This window comes from Diplotaxodon limnothrissa, linkage group LG20, assembly GCF_057381915.1.
Source record: "Diplotaxodon limnothrissa isolate DT_005_m linkage group LG20, D_limnothrissa_male_GT1.1, whole genome shotgun sequence".
Lineage (NCBI taxonomy): Eukaryota > Metazoa > Chordata > Actinopteri > Cichliformes > Cichlidae > Diplotaxodon > Diplotaxodon limnothrissa.
In genome coordinates, this window is record NC_140615.1 from 26,923,700 (window position 1) to 26,943,570 (window position 19,871).

Below are 19,871 nucleotides of genomic sequence, written 5' to 3' on the forward strand. Positions count from 1 at the left end.
TGAGGACCAGGTCAGCTTCCCGTAGAAACATAGTAAGCATTGATTTGATGATTTTCATCCTGAAAGTTCAAACCGAGCCTGATTTGGCAGATAGGTTTTAGGTTACGGCTGTTCTTTTAATATAGCAGAAATATTCATTAAGAGCAGCTGTGCTTCACGCGTGCATCAGCATTAAACATCTGTTCAGAAATACTTTTTCTCAGTAAGCGCTGATTTGGTGGGTTGCTTTTAAAAAGATGTCAGGATGTCTGGATCCAAACATGTAGAAAGGCCACAGTGCAGATGAGTGTGGAAGTGAGGGCTGAGCCCTCTGGCAGTGCAGTGTCCTCATCATGACCTGCATCATTTGGATGTCCAGAGATCTTTCTCCTTTACTTTTGCCAATTATCATTCATTTCCTTCCTTTCAGGAATTTAAAAACTTGTCAAACTAGCCTTTGAATTTAAACCTTCTTCATGTTTTTGTGTGTTGACCTAAATACTCTGTTTTACTCATAATAAGCAGGATAAAGAATGCTTTTGAAAGGCAACTACATTTTTCTCCTGTTCTTGCATTTTAGATTTTTGGCTGCAGACCAAATATTTGAAAATAAAAATAATTTGCATTAATGATAAGCATTTTCATACTGTCATCTCACACAACTCTTTCCATCTGCTAAAACTGTGAATCAGACACACCACCTACCAAATGGAGGCGGTTCATACTCCACTTCCAGCACAACTCGCTCCCCAATGTTCTTCAGCAGGCTGATAATCTCATCGTGACGAAGCTTTGACAGATTGATGCCATTCACTGACTTGATGTAGTCTCCTACATTCAGCTGGTCACTCCTGTGGAAAGTCATAGACAAGACATACGATTAGGATCGGCATTCAGTTACTAAGTGGACAAAGCAGGCAGCTGTTCTGAGTCAATCCACGTTTGTTACCAAAGTTTAAAAATTTGCACCACTAATGTGCAATATCAGCTTTTGGCTGCATTACTGTGTTACTTAATACGTGAGGTGAAAGGTACAAATATGTTTAATGTAAGAGAAAGCTGTGAAAGCTTCAAAATGAGAATTATCAGAATATTGGGGGGAGCTCATTGCTTTGGATTTATAACTCACTACAGCCCTCACCCTGAGCGATTTGTAATCAGCGAGGTGAAATAAGGTTCTTGGGGCGATTGTGGCTCAAGAGTTGGGAGTTCGCCTTGTAATTGGAAGGTTGCCGGTTCGAGCCCCGGCTTGAACAGTCTCGGTCGTTGTGTCCTTGGGCAAGACACTTCACCCGTTGCCTACTGGTGGTGGTCAGAGGGCCCGGTGGCGCCAGTGTCCGGCAGCCTCGCCTCTGTCAGTGCGCCCCAGGGCGGCTGTGGCTACAATGTAGCTTGCCATCACCAGTGTGTGAATGTGTGTGTGAATGGGTGGATGACTGGATATGTAAAGCGCTTTGGGGTCCTTAGGGACTAGTAAAGCGCTATATAAATACAGGCCATTTACCATTCTGAGTGGCTTTCAGTGCATCATCCCTTTGTGAAAAACAAACAAATAAAAGTGAGAAATAAACTTCACAGAAATAATCATAGTTGGTTTTCTGTTTTTGTTGAAACGGTTATGATAATTGGATCCGACGTGCATCAGCAGTAAGCCGACTAACATAGTGAGCCACCTGTGCAAAAAGGAGAGTGGATGCTGGAGCAGGTTGGCTGAAAGCCTCACGTCTTCACACACTGACAGAGATGATTGTACATGGTGTCTGACATGTGACATTCTGAGTCAACACGAGGCTCATCAGAGAGCTAATTAATTAAATAGATGTTCTGCCCTGCTTGCCCTTCTCACCTTTAGGCTACTGACAATCAGCACTGACAGCAGTAAGAGAGATGTCTCAACCGGCAGAGCTGAACGGCCTGTCGCCTGGTCCAGTCTCGTCACACTATGTCTTTGCCTGTCGCTCTCCTGTCTGCCTGTGTGTCTCTCCACCAAGTAAATTAACTAGCACTTCCACACAAGCATGAACTCGGCTGATGGAAAACAAGCTGCTCGGAAGAATTAGCACTGTGTCTGCGTTTAAAACCTCCTTGGATTTGACGAGTGATGGCATATTTGGCCAAGACATTTTCAGAGGGGCTGTGTCATTCTCACAAATCTGTGTGTGTGTGTGTTTCACTGTGGTCACATGCTGCTTAATCATCATGAAATGTGAGTTTTCCAATGAATTTTCTTATCACATGGCTGATGTTGGGGAAAATTAGCTTTATCTTAATTAAACAATCTTTGAGCACAAAAAGCACGCTCACAAAACATTTATATTGAGTTATCACCACAGTACAGCAAATCAAGCATGAACTGATCAGAAATAGAGATAAAATTTAAATCTGCTCTTGGACATAGCTCCATTGATCCTGTTGGGGTGTCACTCTGGGTCAAGCTGATCTAACACATTGCCTACAGCCCTGCAGTTAGTGAGACGGTGCAGCTTTGCAACATGCGCACGTTGTCAGGGGGCAGAATAATAAGTCCGGGCAGCTTGGTGTGGTTGCCAGGTTTTAAATGCATCACGGAGCAGAGATCTCACCTGGCAGCTAGCCCACCTGGCCGTAGGTTTGACACTCTGGGCTTGCCATCCTTATCAGACCCTCCGGAGATGGTGAGGCCAAGGCTGCTGCCTTCCCTTTTCATCAGATCCACGGTGGTCACTCCTCGATACTCTTCTGCTGACAGATACAGACGCAGGCACAGATCTGCAGTCAGCATTAGCTTCTGCTTGACAGAATCACCCTGTCTGAGGGGCAACGAAAGACTCTTTCCCTGAATCTTTCACAGAAATGCTCTCTGACATAAGACCTCCTACTTTATTTTCTCAGCCTCCTGTCTTCTCCTTGTTCCTTCAGATCTCTCTGTCTCAGTTAATCTTTGTGAAGAGTTCAGAAGGAGGATGTGGAGAATAAAACTGGTTTTATTCAAACGACTCTACATAAGGATTGAGAAAAGAAATGCATCGAATTCATAATAAAGAACAAGCTGGAAATTATCTGGCCTGTCAACAATTGATGGATATGTGCTTATGTGTCAACGGAGAACTCATTCTGTCTTGCGCTCCACATTGTGCTGTGCTTTTAAATCAGTCTGCAATGTGTGGTTTTACTACCAATGACAGGTTTGCAACACAAGCAAATATTTTACCTTATCCAAGCATTCAAAACAGTGCAACTTCAAGCAAACCGCAGGACGTAAACGGCTCTACAGACAAGCGTCTCAATCAAACATGGAGGGATGCTTCCTCTTCTTGGGGACTCAGGTGAATTGAGCATAGTAGCATGAATCAGACAACAAACAAAGTAAATGATGTAACATCAGGTTTGAGTGTATTGTACCTGAAAGGCTGCGCCTCCGAGACGAATGTGATTGGTCAGTTGCCCCGGACTCTTTGCTTCCCTTTGAGTATGGTCCTTCATCTGAAGAGACAGTGTGGTGATAGGATATGTAGGGAAATGCTGCAGCAGAAGACTAAATGAAAACGACTGCCCCAATGCACATCGTGACAGCAGCCCACAGTAAGGGGTTTGAACTTCACCCTCTGTCATTGAGGAGCTTTTGCAGGGAAACACTACAGCCAAAAATACTTCTGTCAGGACTATCTGAGCTAGAATGGTCACCTCAAACTCAGGACCTTGAAAGGTCACACCACTTTGTTTCCCTAACAATCATATTAAAGGGTCAAGGAATTAAAATAGCTAGCCCCTGTCTCCAGCAAGGACCTTTAAAGACCTTTAATTTAACACAAGGATACATTTGCAACAAGCAGCTACTACAGCATGGGAGCCTTCCTGAAAGAACAGCATGCAGTTAATGGTCTGTTCATGCATAGAGAGGAAATCATCATTTCATGTCATTTATAGCAGCTGTCAGATAAAGCTAGGGAATGTGCTCTGCAGAGCAAGGTAGTTTTTATTCTTAACCCACAGTGGGACTCAGCACTGGACCGTCCTCAGATTAGTGGAGCAACTGCCCAGCCATCTGAACCTGAAAGCAGCCATGCATCCATGTCAGCAGTCGTAGTGATGAGGAAACTGACTTGGCATTTCGCTAATCCTGTTCATTGCGGATTAGCTTTTTCAGCTGTCCAGCACAGCGATTGAACATCACATTACAAACTTGAAAAATAGCTGTGCCAGGTCCACACTTGGATGAGATGAGTGGAGGAGAGCATGTTGCTGCTTTTCATATGACGTGCATCAAACTGAAGTACTCACAAGCAAGAGTCTGGAATGATGACTGCGTTAGTACTGCAGAGTGGAGACACTGGTAAGAATCAGTCCTAACACATTAACTGCACAAGCTTTTCAAACCGCTGGACGGTGAAGTTAAGTATTTTTGATTGGTACATAGTTTTGGCAACGCGCAGCCCCAGAACTCTTGAAGGGAACTGAGGTGCCATACATGTTTTTAGATTTAGGGTGATTTACACTGTGTGAGAGTGTCACAATAATTACAATATTCATCTGAACAAACGTCCATAAATCTGTCTACACATCATTGAGAAGGCAAACCGTGGTACTCTGCTGGGGAATCATCATAAATGTACATTTTCCTCAGTATTAAATGTAATGAAGCCGTGGTTTTCGCAAAATCCATAAACACACTGCAAACGACACCTGCTGCTAAAAGCTCATTATGCATGCTTTTTAATGGTGCCAGATGTAAACAGTCACAAGAAAAGCAGATTTCAAGTTGTAGCCAACTTCAGGGCTCACTGAAACGTGACAATGTACAAAATGCAAGTGAGACAGAGGATAATAATAGACAAAAAAGAAATCAAGTTGAATTACATATATGTACTGTATGTCCATATATGAGAATGCCTATGAGAATCAAATATTCATGTATGATCTCCTCTCATTTGCTCTAGGTCAGAAATGAAAGAAGTAAGTAAGCTTTCAGGCTTCAGATTATATCAGTTTGACAATGATCTACTGACAATATATTGGTTTGACATGAAGAATGTCATTTCATTTAGTCTGACATGTCTTTTTTGTTATCTGCACTGATTTGCAAAGACTGAAGTGCTTGAAGGGCATCAAACCCACCGCTTTATCTCTGTCCACACCGAGTCACCACATCTGTCCAACTGAAGCTGAAGCCTTCGGACAGCTGAGAGGCATAGATCCTTTGTCATACCTTTACTGACCTGAAACCTTCAGGCAGCCGCGGGATACGAGAAGAAAATCCAGCCTTCGCGTGGACACATCCGCATGAGTCAAAGCTTAACTAGACAAATCTCCGTCTTGCACGTTATGGCGATTTGGAGAATATGCACAAGCATAACATTGTCATTAATTTACCTCACGTCCCTGCACAAGTCCTGTGTCCAGTAGCTTTGAGGCACAAAGCACACAAAGTGAGTGACACATCGCAAACATGTCAGGCAAGGCAAAAGCCTCGTAACCACACGGACTCCTGGGGGCCCTGACGGTCCAACAGCTGTCATTGCTGTCAAAAGGCAACACTGGCTCTGGGTTACACAGACCCAACACACCGCACGTGACTGAATGCTACTGTACCATCAAGCCATCCTCCAGGCATCCTGCTTCAGCTTTGAAAAACCAGCACCCAAATCAAGAGCCAAAATTAAGATTGGGATGGTGTTGATTACAACTATGAATCCTCTCAGTTCTGTTTCTTTAGAGGAAACTCTTTTTTTAAGGGTATGACTACTCCTCCATCTGAAAGACCTGGTGACTACAAATAAGATTCTTCCTGCATAAATATTTAGGGAGTTGATTAACTTCCGAATCAATTAAGGGCACTTTTTACTATCCTAGAATGTAGGTTAAATATGTGGGCGGTACTGACTGACAATGAAATCATATTGCTATTTTCAGAGGTGAAACTTTATTTATAAACTGGGCCCTTCCAGACCCAGTTTATGCTGCTATATCTGCCCTAATTACACATGACAGGATGATATGCAGAGCTGGTGGCTGAGTCCACTGACATTTAAATCTCTCGCAATCTATTACTGCTGCATTGCACGCACTGTAATGATTCCACCATCAAATTCATTTGCATTAAAGCTGAACAGATTTAAGACCGCAGGGACGTAGGCACCTCTCAGAAGTGACTGTCTTAAATCTTCTATGGCCACACAAAATCTGTACCCTTTGACTATGAATGTCAGAATATGTTCCTCTTACCAATGCTGTTCTTGGTGTCTCTCCTCAGACCACAGAGCATGGCTGGAGTTAAATCAGCGGAGCCACCCTCTAGAAGTAACCTTGCTGATCTTTAGTAGTGGGCAGAGAGCTGTGGTGAAAGTAGGCGACCCAAGAGACCAGATCTCAGCTGCTTAGAAAAAACATCTTTCTTCCTTCATTCCTGTGCATCAACTCCAGCATGTCCTTAAATTTTGACACTATCCAGGAAGGTCTGGAGCTCCAAAGGGCAAATTTTGATCCTCACTACCTTCCTAAATGATTATTCTCAATGCTCACATACATCTAAAACTACTATCTGCCAAGCTGTGCTCCTTCTATAAAATCCAAAGCAGGGAGAGAAATGGTTCGTGTCCTTTTCTTGCCATTTCGCTGTTGTCCCGTTTTTTTGCGCTATTCTTACTAATCGCTCGTCTTTTTTCCAGAGGATTTATCATGCCCTCTTCATACACTCACATGAGCTCACACACAGCCCTCTCATACAGAGCTACAGCGTTTGCTCTCCCCTCTTTCTGTCTCCCTCTCTGCCAGAGGGGTTCAGTGAAGCAGGCACACACGATAGTCACTCCCTCCCCTTTGCCAACCCCCACACACACATAGACAGACTCTTTATCCACTTCCCACCAAGTCAAACACATTCTCAGCACACACATAGAGTACACACGTTCAGATTAGACACGACAAAACTGCGCACACCCCACACACTCAACTCTCGGAACAATTAACACCACCTGCACATTCATTGTCAGACAGTGTCACGTTTTTCTCACATGGAGACAAAACCGTTTTACAGAGCTTGTGTCTACACAGTGCTCTTATCTTCTCTCTTTTTCTCTCATGCACGCACACGTGCACACGCAGCATATTGGAGGAAGCATATGTTAAATTCCTGTGAAGAACAGCTGCCTGTACATCTTGCAGTTGTTGCTGCTTCTAAATATTATGCAGTCGTCAAGCACAGTCGACATTCAAACTGCAATCGTGATAATAAGTGAAATATATTCAAACGGCAGTAAAATAGGAACACGTTAAATCTGAGCAGCTTAATGAAACTGTGAAATCTGTTTCCTCTGAGGCCTGACATCTCATGTTTCACCCTCTGAGGGGTTAAAGGACCCTTTGCTAATCCTTCAGGGGCCCTCCACCCAAACACGAAGGGCCCATCACTGCACCTGTCTGGGCATTTGTCACGCACAAAAACCTCGGCGCCTGCCACTTCCTGACCTGCGCTGCAACCACTATCAAAACAAACCCCTCCTTCAGCATCACTGGCAGCTCCTGGAAACCTCATCAGCCTCTGTTTTTGGTTCAGTGCAGATCGTTTTTGTCATCACTTTAGAGGCAGATTAAAAAAAAGGGATAAAACCAAAATACATAAAATTCAGAAGCTCATAAAAAACATTAGACCCTTTGTTCCAAAGCGGCCTTTTGCCCACATGTGTAAAGTGATTACAAACAAACATTTCCATGTTTCTATCCGCTGTTGCGTGGAGCCTAATTAGTCAGCTGTTCCAGTGGACACAATACTCTTTGGTGTAGATGATTTCCTCTGAGACTTTTGTCCTTAATACCCCATTTACAGTGTGAGCGAGTGTAGTCTTTCAGAGCGAGACTAATTAATTTCCACCAGAATAAAGAGAATTGGGAGATGGAGCAGTCTGTTGGACTGATAAAAACCTCTGGGAACCGACTGGCAATGTTATAAAAATGGACTCTTTTACATTTGCTCTAGACGATAAATCAACATAATTGCTGTAGCATTACTGACAAGGTATTGATTAGTATAAGAGTGCCCTTTTTTTTTTTTTTTGTTGTGACCTTGGCATAAAAACAAAGATGTGTGATATTCAATATTTGAAAAAAAGAAAAGAAACTGGTGCAAAATATTTCGTGATCTCAACAGACATTGGTGTGTGACTGGTTTCGCTGTTCGATGCTGATCCATCTCCATTTACGTAGAGAAACCCTCACGAAAGTGCCTACATTTACTTCACATGACCATATTCCAGACAGGAGGCCGTGGAGCTTAACCTCAACATCGATCAAACTGACCACACTGCCATCTTATGGTTATCAGCTTCAGCTGCAAGTGAAAGTGTGAGGAGCGAAATGACTAAATCACTTGTCAGCCAGCACATATCAGTGTGAAGAAAAGGAGCCAGAGGAAACGCGTGTCCCACACATCACACGCCTGCGTTCCTGTTCACCTCTAAGAATCATCATCCAAGATTTTCTTCAAGCGAATGTTCAGTTTCACAGGTCTCAAGCATGCTCACACATTTATGTTTGACAGGCCTGCAGCATAATGTACATGAATTAAAGAGTGTTGAAGGTTATATACAGAGGTAAACTTGCGTAAGTATTTTGTTGGGATTACAAGATAAATTCTGGATACTCCATAGAAGTCTTGGGTATCTTGTTAAATATTAAATGTCAGATTTTACCTTTTGTCCTTCCTCTGATGACACCCAGTCGACATCTGAGAGAAAAGGAGAACATCCTTCTCTTTCCTCCTGCAGACCGGCTGCCTTTCCTCAGGGAATCTGTCTGAGGGAAGGCGAAGAAGAGCTGTTTGGAAGTGAGGCGCCCTTTTCCAAACGTGACCCTTGCTGACATGTTCATTTTCTGAGCAGTGAAAGGGAAAAAATAGATTCTGTCCTCTTCCTGACACTCTCACCATCTCTCAGACGTTGCAGTGTCTGCCTGCCCTGCTGTTCTCATGTTCTCCTCTCTTTCTCTCTGGAGAACATCCAGTCCTCTAAGGTGAGTCTTCCAGGACACTCCACAAACAGGTGCTGGTTTCGGAACGAGGAAAGCTTCAGATCCAAGATTCTGCTTGTTTTTTCCAACCATAATTGGTAACTTACTTCCACATCCTAACAGCCACAAGCTGACTGGCCAAATAAATGTTGTGTTTTTGCTTCTCTGGCAATGTCAGTTTTACGGGAACAGATGGCAGAGGGCTCAGGGCTGTGGGGCACAGCTTGTCTGCCAGAACGCAATGGAAACTTTCTCTGCAGGGATCCGGCTCTCAACATCATCAAGCAGTACACAATCTGAGCAGGCCAATTCAAGCAATGCCTTTTGATTACATTGTCGTTGCTCTATTGACACAACTTAAGTAATTACATGAGTGTGTCAGCCGAGGCTTTATCAGAACATATTCATCCACGTTGCCAAACTGACTCTAAGCTCCAAGTTAACTGGTCCAAAACCAGTCAGCCAATACAAGTCAGGTGGTAACTGTTGGCTTCCTTTCTATACAGAAGACTTGAAAAATGTCCTTTATGGCTGAGAGAGCTTTTAGTCAGAGATAATGTCATCAAGCTTAATTTTGGATTAGGCAACACATATGAATCTTTACAGAAAGGCTTGTTATGAACTTGCTGTAGCAGGTTTAACAAATTATGTGTGCTTCTTTTACTTATATATAGCAACAGAAATCCCAAAAAGCCTATGAGTACACCTCACGATAAAACTAAATAGCAATACAAAATGTTTAGGGTACCATTTAAACTACACTGACATGACTTTTGTTCAAGTTCTAAATAATATCAAATTGTAAAAAAACAAACCTTATTAAACAAACCATTAGGTTCACTTTTACATCTGTATTAGAGAAGGTTTTTAAGTACTCCTTATTTGTGTTACACTGGACTTGAGTTCATCCACTGTCTGAAAAATCCATATTGGCTTCTTTCCCTTCAGCTGGAATCTCATTTGATTGGTTATCCCTCACAAACAGAAGGTTGAACAGCAAGAGTTGACCATGTAAAGGGCATCCGTTCTCATTTACATTATGCTCAGCATAAAAAAAAATGCCTGAATTAGTCTGAAAAAGTCTGCTCTTTGCGGTCATAAGATTACTTGTACATATATTCAGATCATCTAAATCTTTGGACACCTTAACACAAGAATCACCTGTCTAATCTCCCTGTGTCAAAAACATAATATTTATGATTTTTAATGGTTTACGAGTTTATAAATTCAGGATGTCTTTAAGAGGAGGTGGTCTTAAAACAAACATGGTACCACAGGTAACTGCAGTTTGGGTTATTTCACAATGTAATAAGAGTAATAACTGTCCATAAGTTCTGCCCTCCTCTGTTTAAAGTGCAGGTCAGTGCTTCTCTTCAGGTATCTTGCCCCTTTTGTTCTATTCCATTCACCGACAGGGTTTGGTAAAAAAAGAAAAAAAAAAGATAATAATAATAATAATGTTGCCCAGGGAAAATGAAACCAGCTCTCTTGGGTAAGCATTTCTTATCATTTCCAGGGAAAAATAAAATAGCTCTTCCTTCCACGAGTGATACTCCTTTGAATGTAAGAAATAAACCAATTTTTATTTTATAAATGCACATTTGACCAAATGTATGACCAAAATCTTGGTACTAATTTTGATCTTTATAGTATTACTCCAGGTTTAAATCGGTTTCATATATTCACACGAGTCTTTTTAAAAACAGCCAATTAAGTTCAAAAGTGGAAAAAAAAAAAAGATCCAGAAGCCATTTTCCATTTTTAAGTCTTTATTGTGAATAACCAGTTTATTCGTTCTCCTCACTCCTGAGCCTGGCGTTGGGGTTCGTGACCTTAATTGCCAGCTGAGCTGCCCTCTCCACAATCAGCTTCCTGTTCTTGGAGGAGACATTGTGGGCAATCTCGGCACAGTGAGTCCTACAGAGGCACAGAATCACATTCGGTTAGTGAAAAGGTGTCTTCAAGGAAATATAAGCAACTGACATGTGACATTTTTGTATTTATCCCAAATAAAATAATTATAAAGAGTTTAGTCTGTCACAATTTCAATAAGCACAAATTCAATCACAACTTTATGGACATTAGCAAGATGTCAAAATGTCAAGCATCAGGATTCAGTCCATGTTCTGGCAAAGACAATCCTCTGAAAGTTGTGCCACAAATTACGTGAAAACTATGCAGCTGATCTGACCCTCATCTTTACTGACCAGACTATCATCTCTGTGGACTTATGCTTACACCTGCTTCAAAAAATAAGTTATTTTTAAAAAGAAGACGTGAATGAGAAGAATCAAACTGCTCCCTTGAACCACAAACCATATGCCTAAAGTTTGTCTGTCCAATACAGCTGAGAAACTGGGGTCCACATCCTCCCGTAGCAAACAGTCTGAGCACTATTAGGGTTCTCAACACGACCTGTCCTATGGGATCAATTATATGCCTTCTGAATCAAACTAACTGCCGAAACACTGAGTAATCTCAAAAAAGATCAAGTCTCTGAAAACAAGCTAAGTGGCTTTATTATAGGTTTAAAATCTTTTTGATAACCAGAAACTGTGTACACGTACAATAAGAAGTGAAATTCCCGCTGTGTCTGACCATGGGAGAACTCCTAGCATTTCAATGTAGGTGTTTAAGTGTTACAAACTTCTTTCCTCTAAACACTGAACCCTCCACTCTACTTTGAAACAGTGACCAAATAAACTTTGACAACAAAACATCTATTAATAGGATGTTGGGAATTCAGTTATTGTGGAGGTACATTGACAGTCAACTTCCTCATACAAGATCTTTCTTTTTTTTTTTAAATGACATCTGTATTTCTGGTTATCAGACTGTTAGGTTATTATATTAGTCTCATGAACTAAAACCACCTTTAAAAAATATTATCAGGGGATGAGTGGTGTCTTTTCTGGCCATGGCCTAGTTACAAAATTAAATATCCTAAAAAAACAAAACAAACAAACATCCATTCGCTTCTGCAAACAAACAAACAAAAAACAACAACAACAAAAAACAAATTTGGGGCTCATATAGTGGCTCAATCCTTCCAGCGTTTGGTCTCACTTGTTGAGGTTTGAGACATGGGACAAAAGTATGCAGCTACTTCAACATACTGGAGGCAAAAATGTCATTTTAAAAGTCTTTGAGTGGCGACTGATCAGATAGGCTAAGGGTAAAGATGGGGCTTAAAAATTACAGTCCCCTGTTATTTTTCTTAGGTAGAAGGCCAAAAATTGTCAAAAGCAAAACATCTTTAGGAGGTAATACTAAACCAGCAGCAACTTTCACCAGAAAAATGCCAAGATGACTGAGAATGGAAACATCACTCACTGTTGAACCAGTCAGTGCAACTGCAAACTTTAAATATATGAAATGCTCATCATCTTTTGCACACATATCTCAGAAAAGTCATCAGCACTATAACATGATAAGTTTTACTTATTGGGGTTTCGCTGACTCAAGCAGCACCTTGTGTTTATGGACAAATACCACCAAAATGCACAGGCTTCTGCTATATTAAACCTATTTCTTTACTGTACCGGTACATGATCTCAACATGCATATATGCACAGTCACAGTCTTAGAGGCTTTACCTGAACAAGGAAGACTCCGTAAAATCCTTCAACATACTTTAACTACACAAAAACAATTACTCTAATGTCTCCCTGTAGCTGTCTAATTTAATATAGTGTTTGCATACTTTTAATTATAATAAACTTTTGCACAGACATTGGGGAAAAAACCTATGTATGACATTATTCCAATACAAGCCATTTGGTGCACCATGTCCTCTACATCTACGGCAGCAGTAATCTACATGCATATGCATTCATAACTTACTTGTTGCTCATCAAAAGGACTTCAAGCTCCTTGACATTGTGCACCAGGAACTTCTTGAAACCAGTTGGCAGCATGAACTTGGTCTTCTTGTTGCTACCATAACCGATGTTGGGCATCAGCATCTGGCCCTTGAACCTCCTGCGGACCCTGTTGTCAATACCTCTGGGCTTGCGCCAGTTTTTCTGTAGGGATATGTGAATAAACGTGTAGGTAATATAACTCACTGACATGAGTTAGTCCCCGCAGGTAAACAGTCCAAAACTGATGGGCATCTATGACATGACACTTACCGCGATCTTGACATATCGGTCAGACTGATGGCGGATGAACTTCTTGGTTCTCTTTTTGACAATCTTGGGTTTAGTGAGGGGCCTGAGGGCTGCCATGGTGACTGAGGACAAACCACATGAAAAGACAAGTTTAGCACAAACTCAACATGCCAAGCCTCACCGTTGCTGCACTATATTCTGTCAATTACAAGCTGAAACAAAAGACAAGCATAGCCTTTATGTCTCAAAACATCTACATCTACTCCGAGAAGTGAGTCTCAAAGCAAACGTGCAGACCATCGTTAGCTAGCGTCTCCGGTAGGCTCAATGTTTAGCTAGCTAGCCAAGCCATGCTACTCTACTGTAAGGATTTCACATGAGTTTGAGGTTAAACATAAATACAATTACGTACAACTACTTTTGTTTTCTGTCACGTATTAGATTTATGAGCAGAATATATTTCTATGAGAAATTTAGTACAGCAGGCCTTTGCTGAAGACTACAACTCCATTTCACGTCGATGGCGCTGCCAGCCGGTAAGTCTCTTTAGCACCAGCACTTTGCTCAATTTAAGCACATTTCGCAAGACAAAACTATAACTCGTAGCCTGTACATATATAATAAATGTCAATGATTCGTGAACCATGTCAGGATGGGCGAATAATGCCCAAAATCTAGCGGATTGTTTCAGATTGTACCAACTCACCCGCCGATGTAAATCCAAAAGGGACTTCGGGGATGGCGGAAGGAAAGAAAAAGGACTTCCGTGAGCATTGCAAAGGATTATGGGTGCTGTAGTCTATCTAAAAAATACTGCAACATGCTTTTTGACTCAACCGGATTGTCTTTGTCAAAACTGTTTTAGCTACATATTTGGACTCTGGTCGTTGTTATTATTCGTAAAGTGTTTTGATACCTTCCGATGGTGCTCTGAGGCTTTTAGCTGTAAATACACCATTATTTGTAACACGCTCCCAAAACTTGGTGCGTACTTCCTGAGCGGATACTTTCTCTTTTGGGGGGAGTGTGTATGTGCTGGGGTGGGTTTTTCTGTACTTCTCTAAACTATCAATAAAACACGGCAGTTCCTATTTTGAGAAAACCAGAAATCTTTTTTTTTTTAAAAATCCTGTTTGACTGCTGCAACCAGAGCTGGCAGCTGTGAAAAACTGGGAACGTAACGCAGGAGTGGGGCAATAAAAGGCGAATGATCAGTCTTATGTCACATGATTGATGTCTTGTGATGAAGTGACAGTGCATGGTTCTAGATCACATCTGAAGACTTTGCACGGTGTGACTTTTCTCTCGTAGCTGCTGTGAAACGCTTTGGAATGGAGCGACAGCCTTTTCTGAGGTAATGATCGCGTTATTCTGTATTTCTTTGCTTTAAACTTTAACCCAGCTCGCATTTTATTGTATTTATTAATTTTTTGCCCCCCCACTCTGATTATCTTAACTTTCGTTTCCCCTTACTTGCAGTCAGCCAGGCAGAGATTATGGAATAAATAATCCCGGTTATATACCAGCAGCTGCGGGGACGCCTGGTAAGATCTTTTACCCTCCTTGTTATTTTCTTACTCATTGATACAGATTGTTGTGATAAAAGTAATAGTTATCATCTTCCGGCTGTGGGAGTGACGTCATCGCGGCGTACAGGTTAGGTGTCTGTCGCTGGAGAAGTCGTATGTAGTGTGTAACATAAGACTGCTGGGGGTGTAATGTCTAGCGAGATTTAAGGAAGTTTTAAGGAAGTGAGATCAACCCCTGTCTGAAGTAGTTGGTGCGGGAAAAACAACTCAGTATGGATACGAACATGGAGTTGCACAAACGTAAGTCACATAATTGCACCCTAACAGCTTTATAGGATGTTGTGAAGCAGTGACGTGTAATTTGGACAATGCCCGGAGATTTCAGAGTAGACTGAGTGATGGAGTTTATTTATTTATGTATTTATTTTCCAGCTTTCTTTTCCCGGTTTTCTTTTTGGTCTGACTGTGATTCGTGAAAATGTCAATACAGGATTGAAATTTTATACAATTTCAAAGTCTGTCTGTGGCTATGAGTGAACTGGTTCTTCTGGTTTGTTTCAGCAATGTTTGCCCCACCCGTTGCTGAGTCCATTGGCCCCACCGCTCCTCCAGCCAGCATGTTTGACAACATGCCTGGATATGAAGGAACAGTCGCTGGGGGAGGTATCGTATGCCGGACATAGTTTGTTTGCGCCACTATGAATGTCCTATGCGGAGGCTCAAATGGTTCAATAAAAACACATTACAAAAAAAAAAAAATCTGAAAATGTTACACCTTGTATGCTATGCTATATTTATACTTAAAACACAATTTTCCATGGCTGAAAGGGAAGAAGACAATGAATGCAGTACTCAAATTAATATTTACTTTACATCATGTTACAGCGTACAATCATATAACAAAAGAATTATGATGATGAGGTAACATGCATCAATAATTACAGATTTTACAAATATTTACATTATTTACCTAGTTTTGCAAGGTTCCCAAATACACACTATATGCTCTACTTTGGGTATACTGAAAATATGAGGTGTTAATACAATCAAATGCATATTTTGAGATTGTAACTTCTTGGGGGTGTCGGATTTTTCTGCGGTGTTGAAAAGTTGCCCTCAGCTTTGTAAATCTTTGCAAAGTACAAGAAAATGTCAGTATAAAAGATACCAGATCAATATTTATAAATAAAACTGGACGTTGTCAGCAGGTTTTTCAGATATGATTAATCGTAGTTCCAGACTCAGAGAAAAACTCAACTGGCCAGACTTTGAGGTCTAGCGTTAGGCTTGTCTTTTTGTTGTCTTTTTTTATTGTATGAATCTAAAAACGTTTTGATTTTAAGGTGGATTTCTGCCGCCTCCCATGCCCACATTCCCAGCAGCGCAGCCTGAGCCTGCACTGGATCAACCCCAGTGGAAGTAAGACTCAAACCACTTTCTTTCACCATACTAGCTCATGATATTGCAAAACATTTTCGATGATCGGATTTTAGGAAGCAAAAAAAATCTCAGTGCCTCAGCACCCAGACAACTGAAACTTCATATTAAAAGGGTAGACAATGTGACATATCATATCACCTTCCCTTATTACTGGCAGCATTCCCTCTATATCTGAAAACACAGCCCGGGATGCCTTACTCCTGTTTGTAAAGAGTAAATGCTGCTACAGTTCTGCACCAGCAAAGGATGGAGTGATCACTAACATGGAGGCATTCAATACATATAGGGTAAGATGAAGTAGGCTGTATTTGGAAAAACCTGCCACAATGACAATCAAAAATAACTTTTTTTTTTTTTTTTTTAACATTACAGAGCATGAATAATCATTAACAATAACCAATACAAACATTTATGTTTTTTAGTACCGCCTGGACACTTTCACTGAATCCAGATCTACAGAGTGGAGTCACGAACCATACACAGGTACAATGCTGTTTAAATAAGTGTCCTTTTTTAATGTTAAAAAGTAGAATTACTCTTAAGTCTGAAGTAACATTATGAATTTCATGTCAGACAAACAGTCCAATAGTCAAAGATGTAGATCTGCTTATCAGCATGTTACAATGAGCAAAATTCCATTAGCTTTCAGCTGTCAGCTAGCTATTTAGGATGCATTTTATTTGTACCAGGTCAGACGGTGGATGCCTATGCCCAACAACCTCCAGGACCTTGGGATATTCCTGCTAAAACCCCCCAATTTTTTTTGGATGACAAACAATTTATTAAAGTTCCCTACACATCATCTGTGAAGGTAAGCTGTGGAAAACACGTTAAAAATAACTACTTTTACTTTTTAAAAAAATGTTTTGTTTATTTTTATCTCACGATAAACATTGCATTCACAGCCCTGCCATAATTGTTTGGGAATTGGCCGAAAACCATGCAAAGACTGTGCCGGAGCTGGTAACGTAAGTATTTTTGCACGGCCCTCAGGAGAAAAAAGGATAAATGATAAAATTCCTAAAAGCCTTTTCTTTTTCTTTTTTTCTCCTGACAGAAAGTTTGCTGGGTGTGTAATGGATCTTGTTATCGTCACGGAAATGATAGGTGCACCCACTGCAGTGGCAGAGGAAGAGAAAAGTAAGCATAAACCACAGATTTCTTATTTTTAGGGTCAAACAGGGTCATGTATTATGAATCAAATTTTTGCTTTTTTGTGAAGCAAAATGATAGTTGTTCTTTTACAGTTGCAGTTCCTGTCATGGGCAAGGATCGAGGCAGTGTGACATATGCAATGGAAAACAACAGCTCCTGGTTTACATCAAGCTCACTGTGAAATGGTGCACATTGATAAAAATTACTTAACTAGCTTAGCCAGCGCAATAGTCTCTTAATAAGATGAATCTCAGTCATATACGGTGTAAAGCTGCTATAATAGAAGACTGAATTTCCTCTTGCTTCCAGGACTAACAACTCTGATGCCTATGTTGTGGAACAGTTGAGTGGACTTCGGGTGGAAAACCTTAGCAAGGTGTCTGGCAAGGAGCTCTTCAGAGACACCCAATACATGGTATTCTGTCTATGATGATATTACTATCCATATTTGGTGTGATACCTGGTACGCCGCAAGAAAATAATTGAAAATAGATCATTATATATTTGTAACTAAAGAAGGAAAAAAAATACCCAGAAATTTTTCTGTTGATTATAATTTTATTTTAAAGTTTGTGACAGAACAATTTGAATAAGACCGAATAAGTATGGCTTGTTTGGAAGAGATGCCAGGAGGAAGCCTCTTTTCTCTAAAAAGAGCAGCAGCACGGCTTAGGTTTGCAGAGTTGCATATGAGCAAACCACAAAACTTTTGAAACAATGTGCTTTGGGCAGATGACACTAAAGAGAGATGTTTGACTGTAATGCACAACACAGTTTTTGAGAAAACCAAACACAACATATCAGCTTAAACACTTCATACCAACTGTTAAGCACTGTGGTGGAGTGTTGATAATTTAGGCTTCTTCTACAGGAATAGGACCCGGGCACCTTGCAGTCATTGATGCGTCTGTATAGTACAGTCACATGTGAGGCAATCTGACAGCTAAAGTCAATATCCAGACCTCAACCTGACTAATATGCTGTGGCAGGACTTTAAAAGAGCTGTGCATAAACAAATGACCAAAAAAATTCAATAAACTGAAGCAACATTATAAAGCAACAAAGTGAGAGACTGATAGCAGAAAACGACTACTTCAAGTTATTGCTGCTAAGAGTTGCTCTGCAACATACTGAATCATGGGCTGTACTTAGTTTTTCCCAGGACTGCATAGAGCCATGTGAAAACATTCACATGTCTCTATGCAGTCCTGTCCTGACATTTTACATGACTGAATATTTGGAGCATCTTTAATCACATTATTATTCTCACTAATGTTGCAAGAAGAGATGATATGTTAAAACAATATCATTATTTTAGCCCATGTTGTATCTAACACCATTTACTGTACATTAGGTTGTTACAACTAGGAAAACATTGGAGACCACAATGACATCAAACGCATCCTGTGAGACCATTGTGTAGGACTAGTTGCTTATCTGCTGCTTTAACTATGCAGTTTTCATATCAACTTATCAGAGCTTATAACTGTATACCTTTGCATTTCTCGTAATGTAAAAATTAAACTCTGTTTGTTTGGGGTTTTTTTTTTTTTTTTAAATCTGCTGGAGCTATTTAACAATAGGTCAGTGCAGTTTAAATAGTCACATTAACTCGGTGCTTAACTTAAATTCACTGTGAACACCCTTTGTAGGTATACCCACTTTCAGGATTCCCTGACACTTCGGTGGTGAGTGCTTCTCAGCGCCTTGTCAGTGAAAGTCAGGGAAAGTACATGCAGACATCACGCATTCTACAGCAGGTATTTTTTGTCAATATTATATTAAAAAACATTTGTTTATCTATTATCTAATGACTTGGTTAGTTAAAGAATAATTTAGCAGCATGCACCCTACTCATATTTTCTTTCTCTGTCTGCAGCGTCAAATCATAGAGCTGATCCCCATCACCAAGGTCACATACACCTGGAAAGGAAAATCAAACATCTACTTTGTTTATGGAAACGAATTCAAAGTTGACGCAGATGACTACCCTGCCACCTGTTGCTGCACTGTAATGTAAACACAATAGCTGGGCATATCAGAGCCTTTTACTCTTACTAATTAAACCACTAAAAAGGAGATCATATTTACATACTTATGGTTCTATTTTGGTGATTTAAAAGGGAGCTGTGTGACATATGGGCAAAGATGACATTATCAAAGTTTGATGTAATGAGGGAGTTAAAGGAGGCATTGAATGTATCATCTCACATATTAGTGGAACTGAAAAGGCTTGTCTATTTTTCGTGTTGCATGTAATGTCAAAGGTAAGGGATAGCGATTGTTATGTTTTTGTTTTACATGCAATTTTAATGTATTCACAGTGTAAACTCTAATGATATGTTATATGACTGTTTATATTAACTGAATCCTTTTGCATTTTCTTTGCAACATGATAGTAGTGATTTTTTTTTTCCCCCCCATTATCAATAAAATCAAATTTATGATACCGTGTATTTGTATTTCTTAAAGCAGGGTCATTGTTAATTTAGAAATATATATTTTTAACACAATCAATTTCAGGTTGCCGAAGTATGTTTTTTTTTTTTTTTTTTTTTTTTTTTTTAATATGTATGATTGTGTAATATTTGTTTTGAAAAATGAAGCTCTGATTAAAAATATTTCGCAATGTTTTGCTGCGTGGTTGATTTCGTCATTACTAGTCGCCGGTCGCTGG

The 19,871-nt window shown here is 40.4% G+C and overlaps 3 protein-coding genes across 7 annotated transcripts in view; 1 reads left to right on the forward strand and 2 right to left on the reverse strand.

Annotated features, from left to right (window-relative positions):
* LOC146611081 (glutamate receptor-interacting protein 2-like) overlaps positions 1-8,820 on the reverse strand; it is a 32,858-nt gene extending 24,038 nt beyond the window's left edge. The window contains exons 1-4 of one of the 5 annotated variants that reach the window (XM_085343978.1): positions 8,643-8,820; positions 3,361-3,441; positions 2,562-2,697; positions 685-830 (exon numbers count right to left, since the gene is read on the reverse strand). In XM_085343978.1, the coding sequence (XP_085200104.1) occupies positions 685-830; positions 2,562-2,697; positions 3,361-3,441; positions 8,643-8,820 (541 nt within the window). Of the gene's footprint in view, positions 1-684; positions 831-2,561; positions 2,701-3,360; positions 3,442-6,180; positions 6,726-8,642 lie in introns of those variants that run through there. The other 4 variants (XM_085343977.1, XM_085343981.1, XM_085343980.1 and 1 more) reach the window with 4 other exon arrangements.
* Positions 8,821-10,687: 1,867 nt separating this feature from the next.
* Positions 10,688-13,823, reverse strand: rpl32 (ribosomal protein L32). The gene is made up of 4 exons (XM_085343984.1): positions 13,777-13,823; positions 13,092-13,192; positions 12,802-12,983; positions 10,688-10,875 (listed from the first exon to the last, which is right to left on the reverse strand). Exons 2-4 carry the CDS (start codon positions 13,185-13,187, stop codon positions 10,746-10,748), a joined length of 408 nt encoding a protein of 135 aa, XP_085200110.1. The 5' UTR covers positions 13,188-13,192; positions 13,777-13,823; the 3' UTR covers positions 10,688-10,745.
* A 271-nt stretch (positions 13,824-14,094) lies between these two features.
* On the forward strand, positions 14,095-19,659 carry ssuh2rs1 (ssu-2 homolog, related sequence 1). The gene is made up of 13 exons (XM_085344215.1): positions 14,095-14,424; positions 14,550-14,614; positions 15,161-15,262; positions 15,943-16,018; positions 16,197-16,326; positions 16,462-16,522; positions 16,729-16,850; positions 16,945-17,007; positions 17,097-17,179; positions 17,287-17,379; positions 17,504-17,609; positions 18,847-18,954; positions 19,074-19,659. The coding sequence occupies exons 1-13, from the start codon at positions 14,402-14,404 to the stop codon at positions 19,212-19,214; spliced, it is 1,173 nt and encodes a 390-aa protein (XP_085200341.1). The 5' UTR covers positions 14,095-14,401; the 3' UTR covers positions 19,215-19,659.
* Positions 19,660-19,871: the final 212 nt, after the last annotated feature.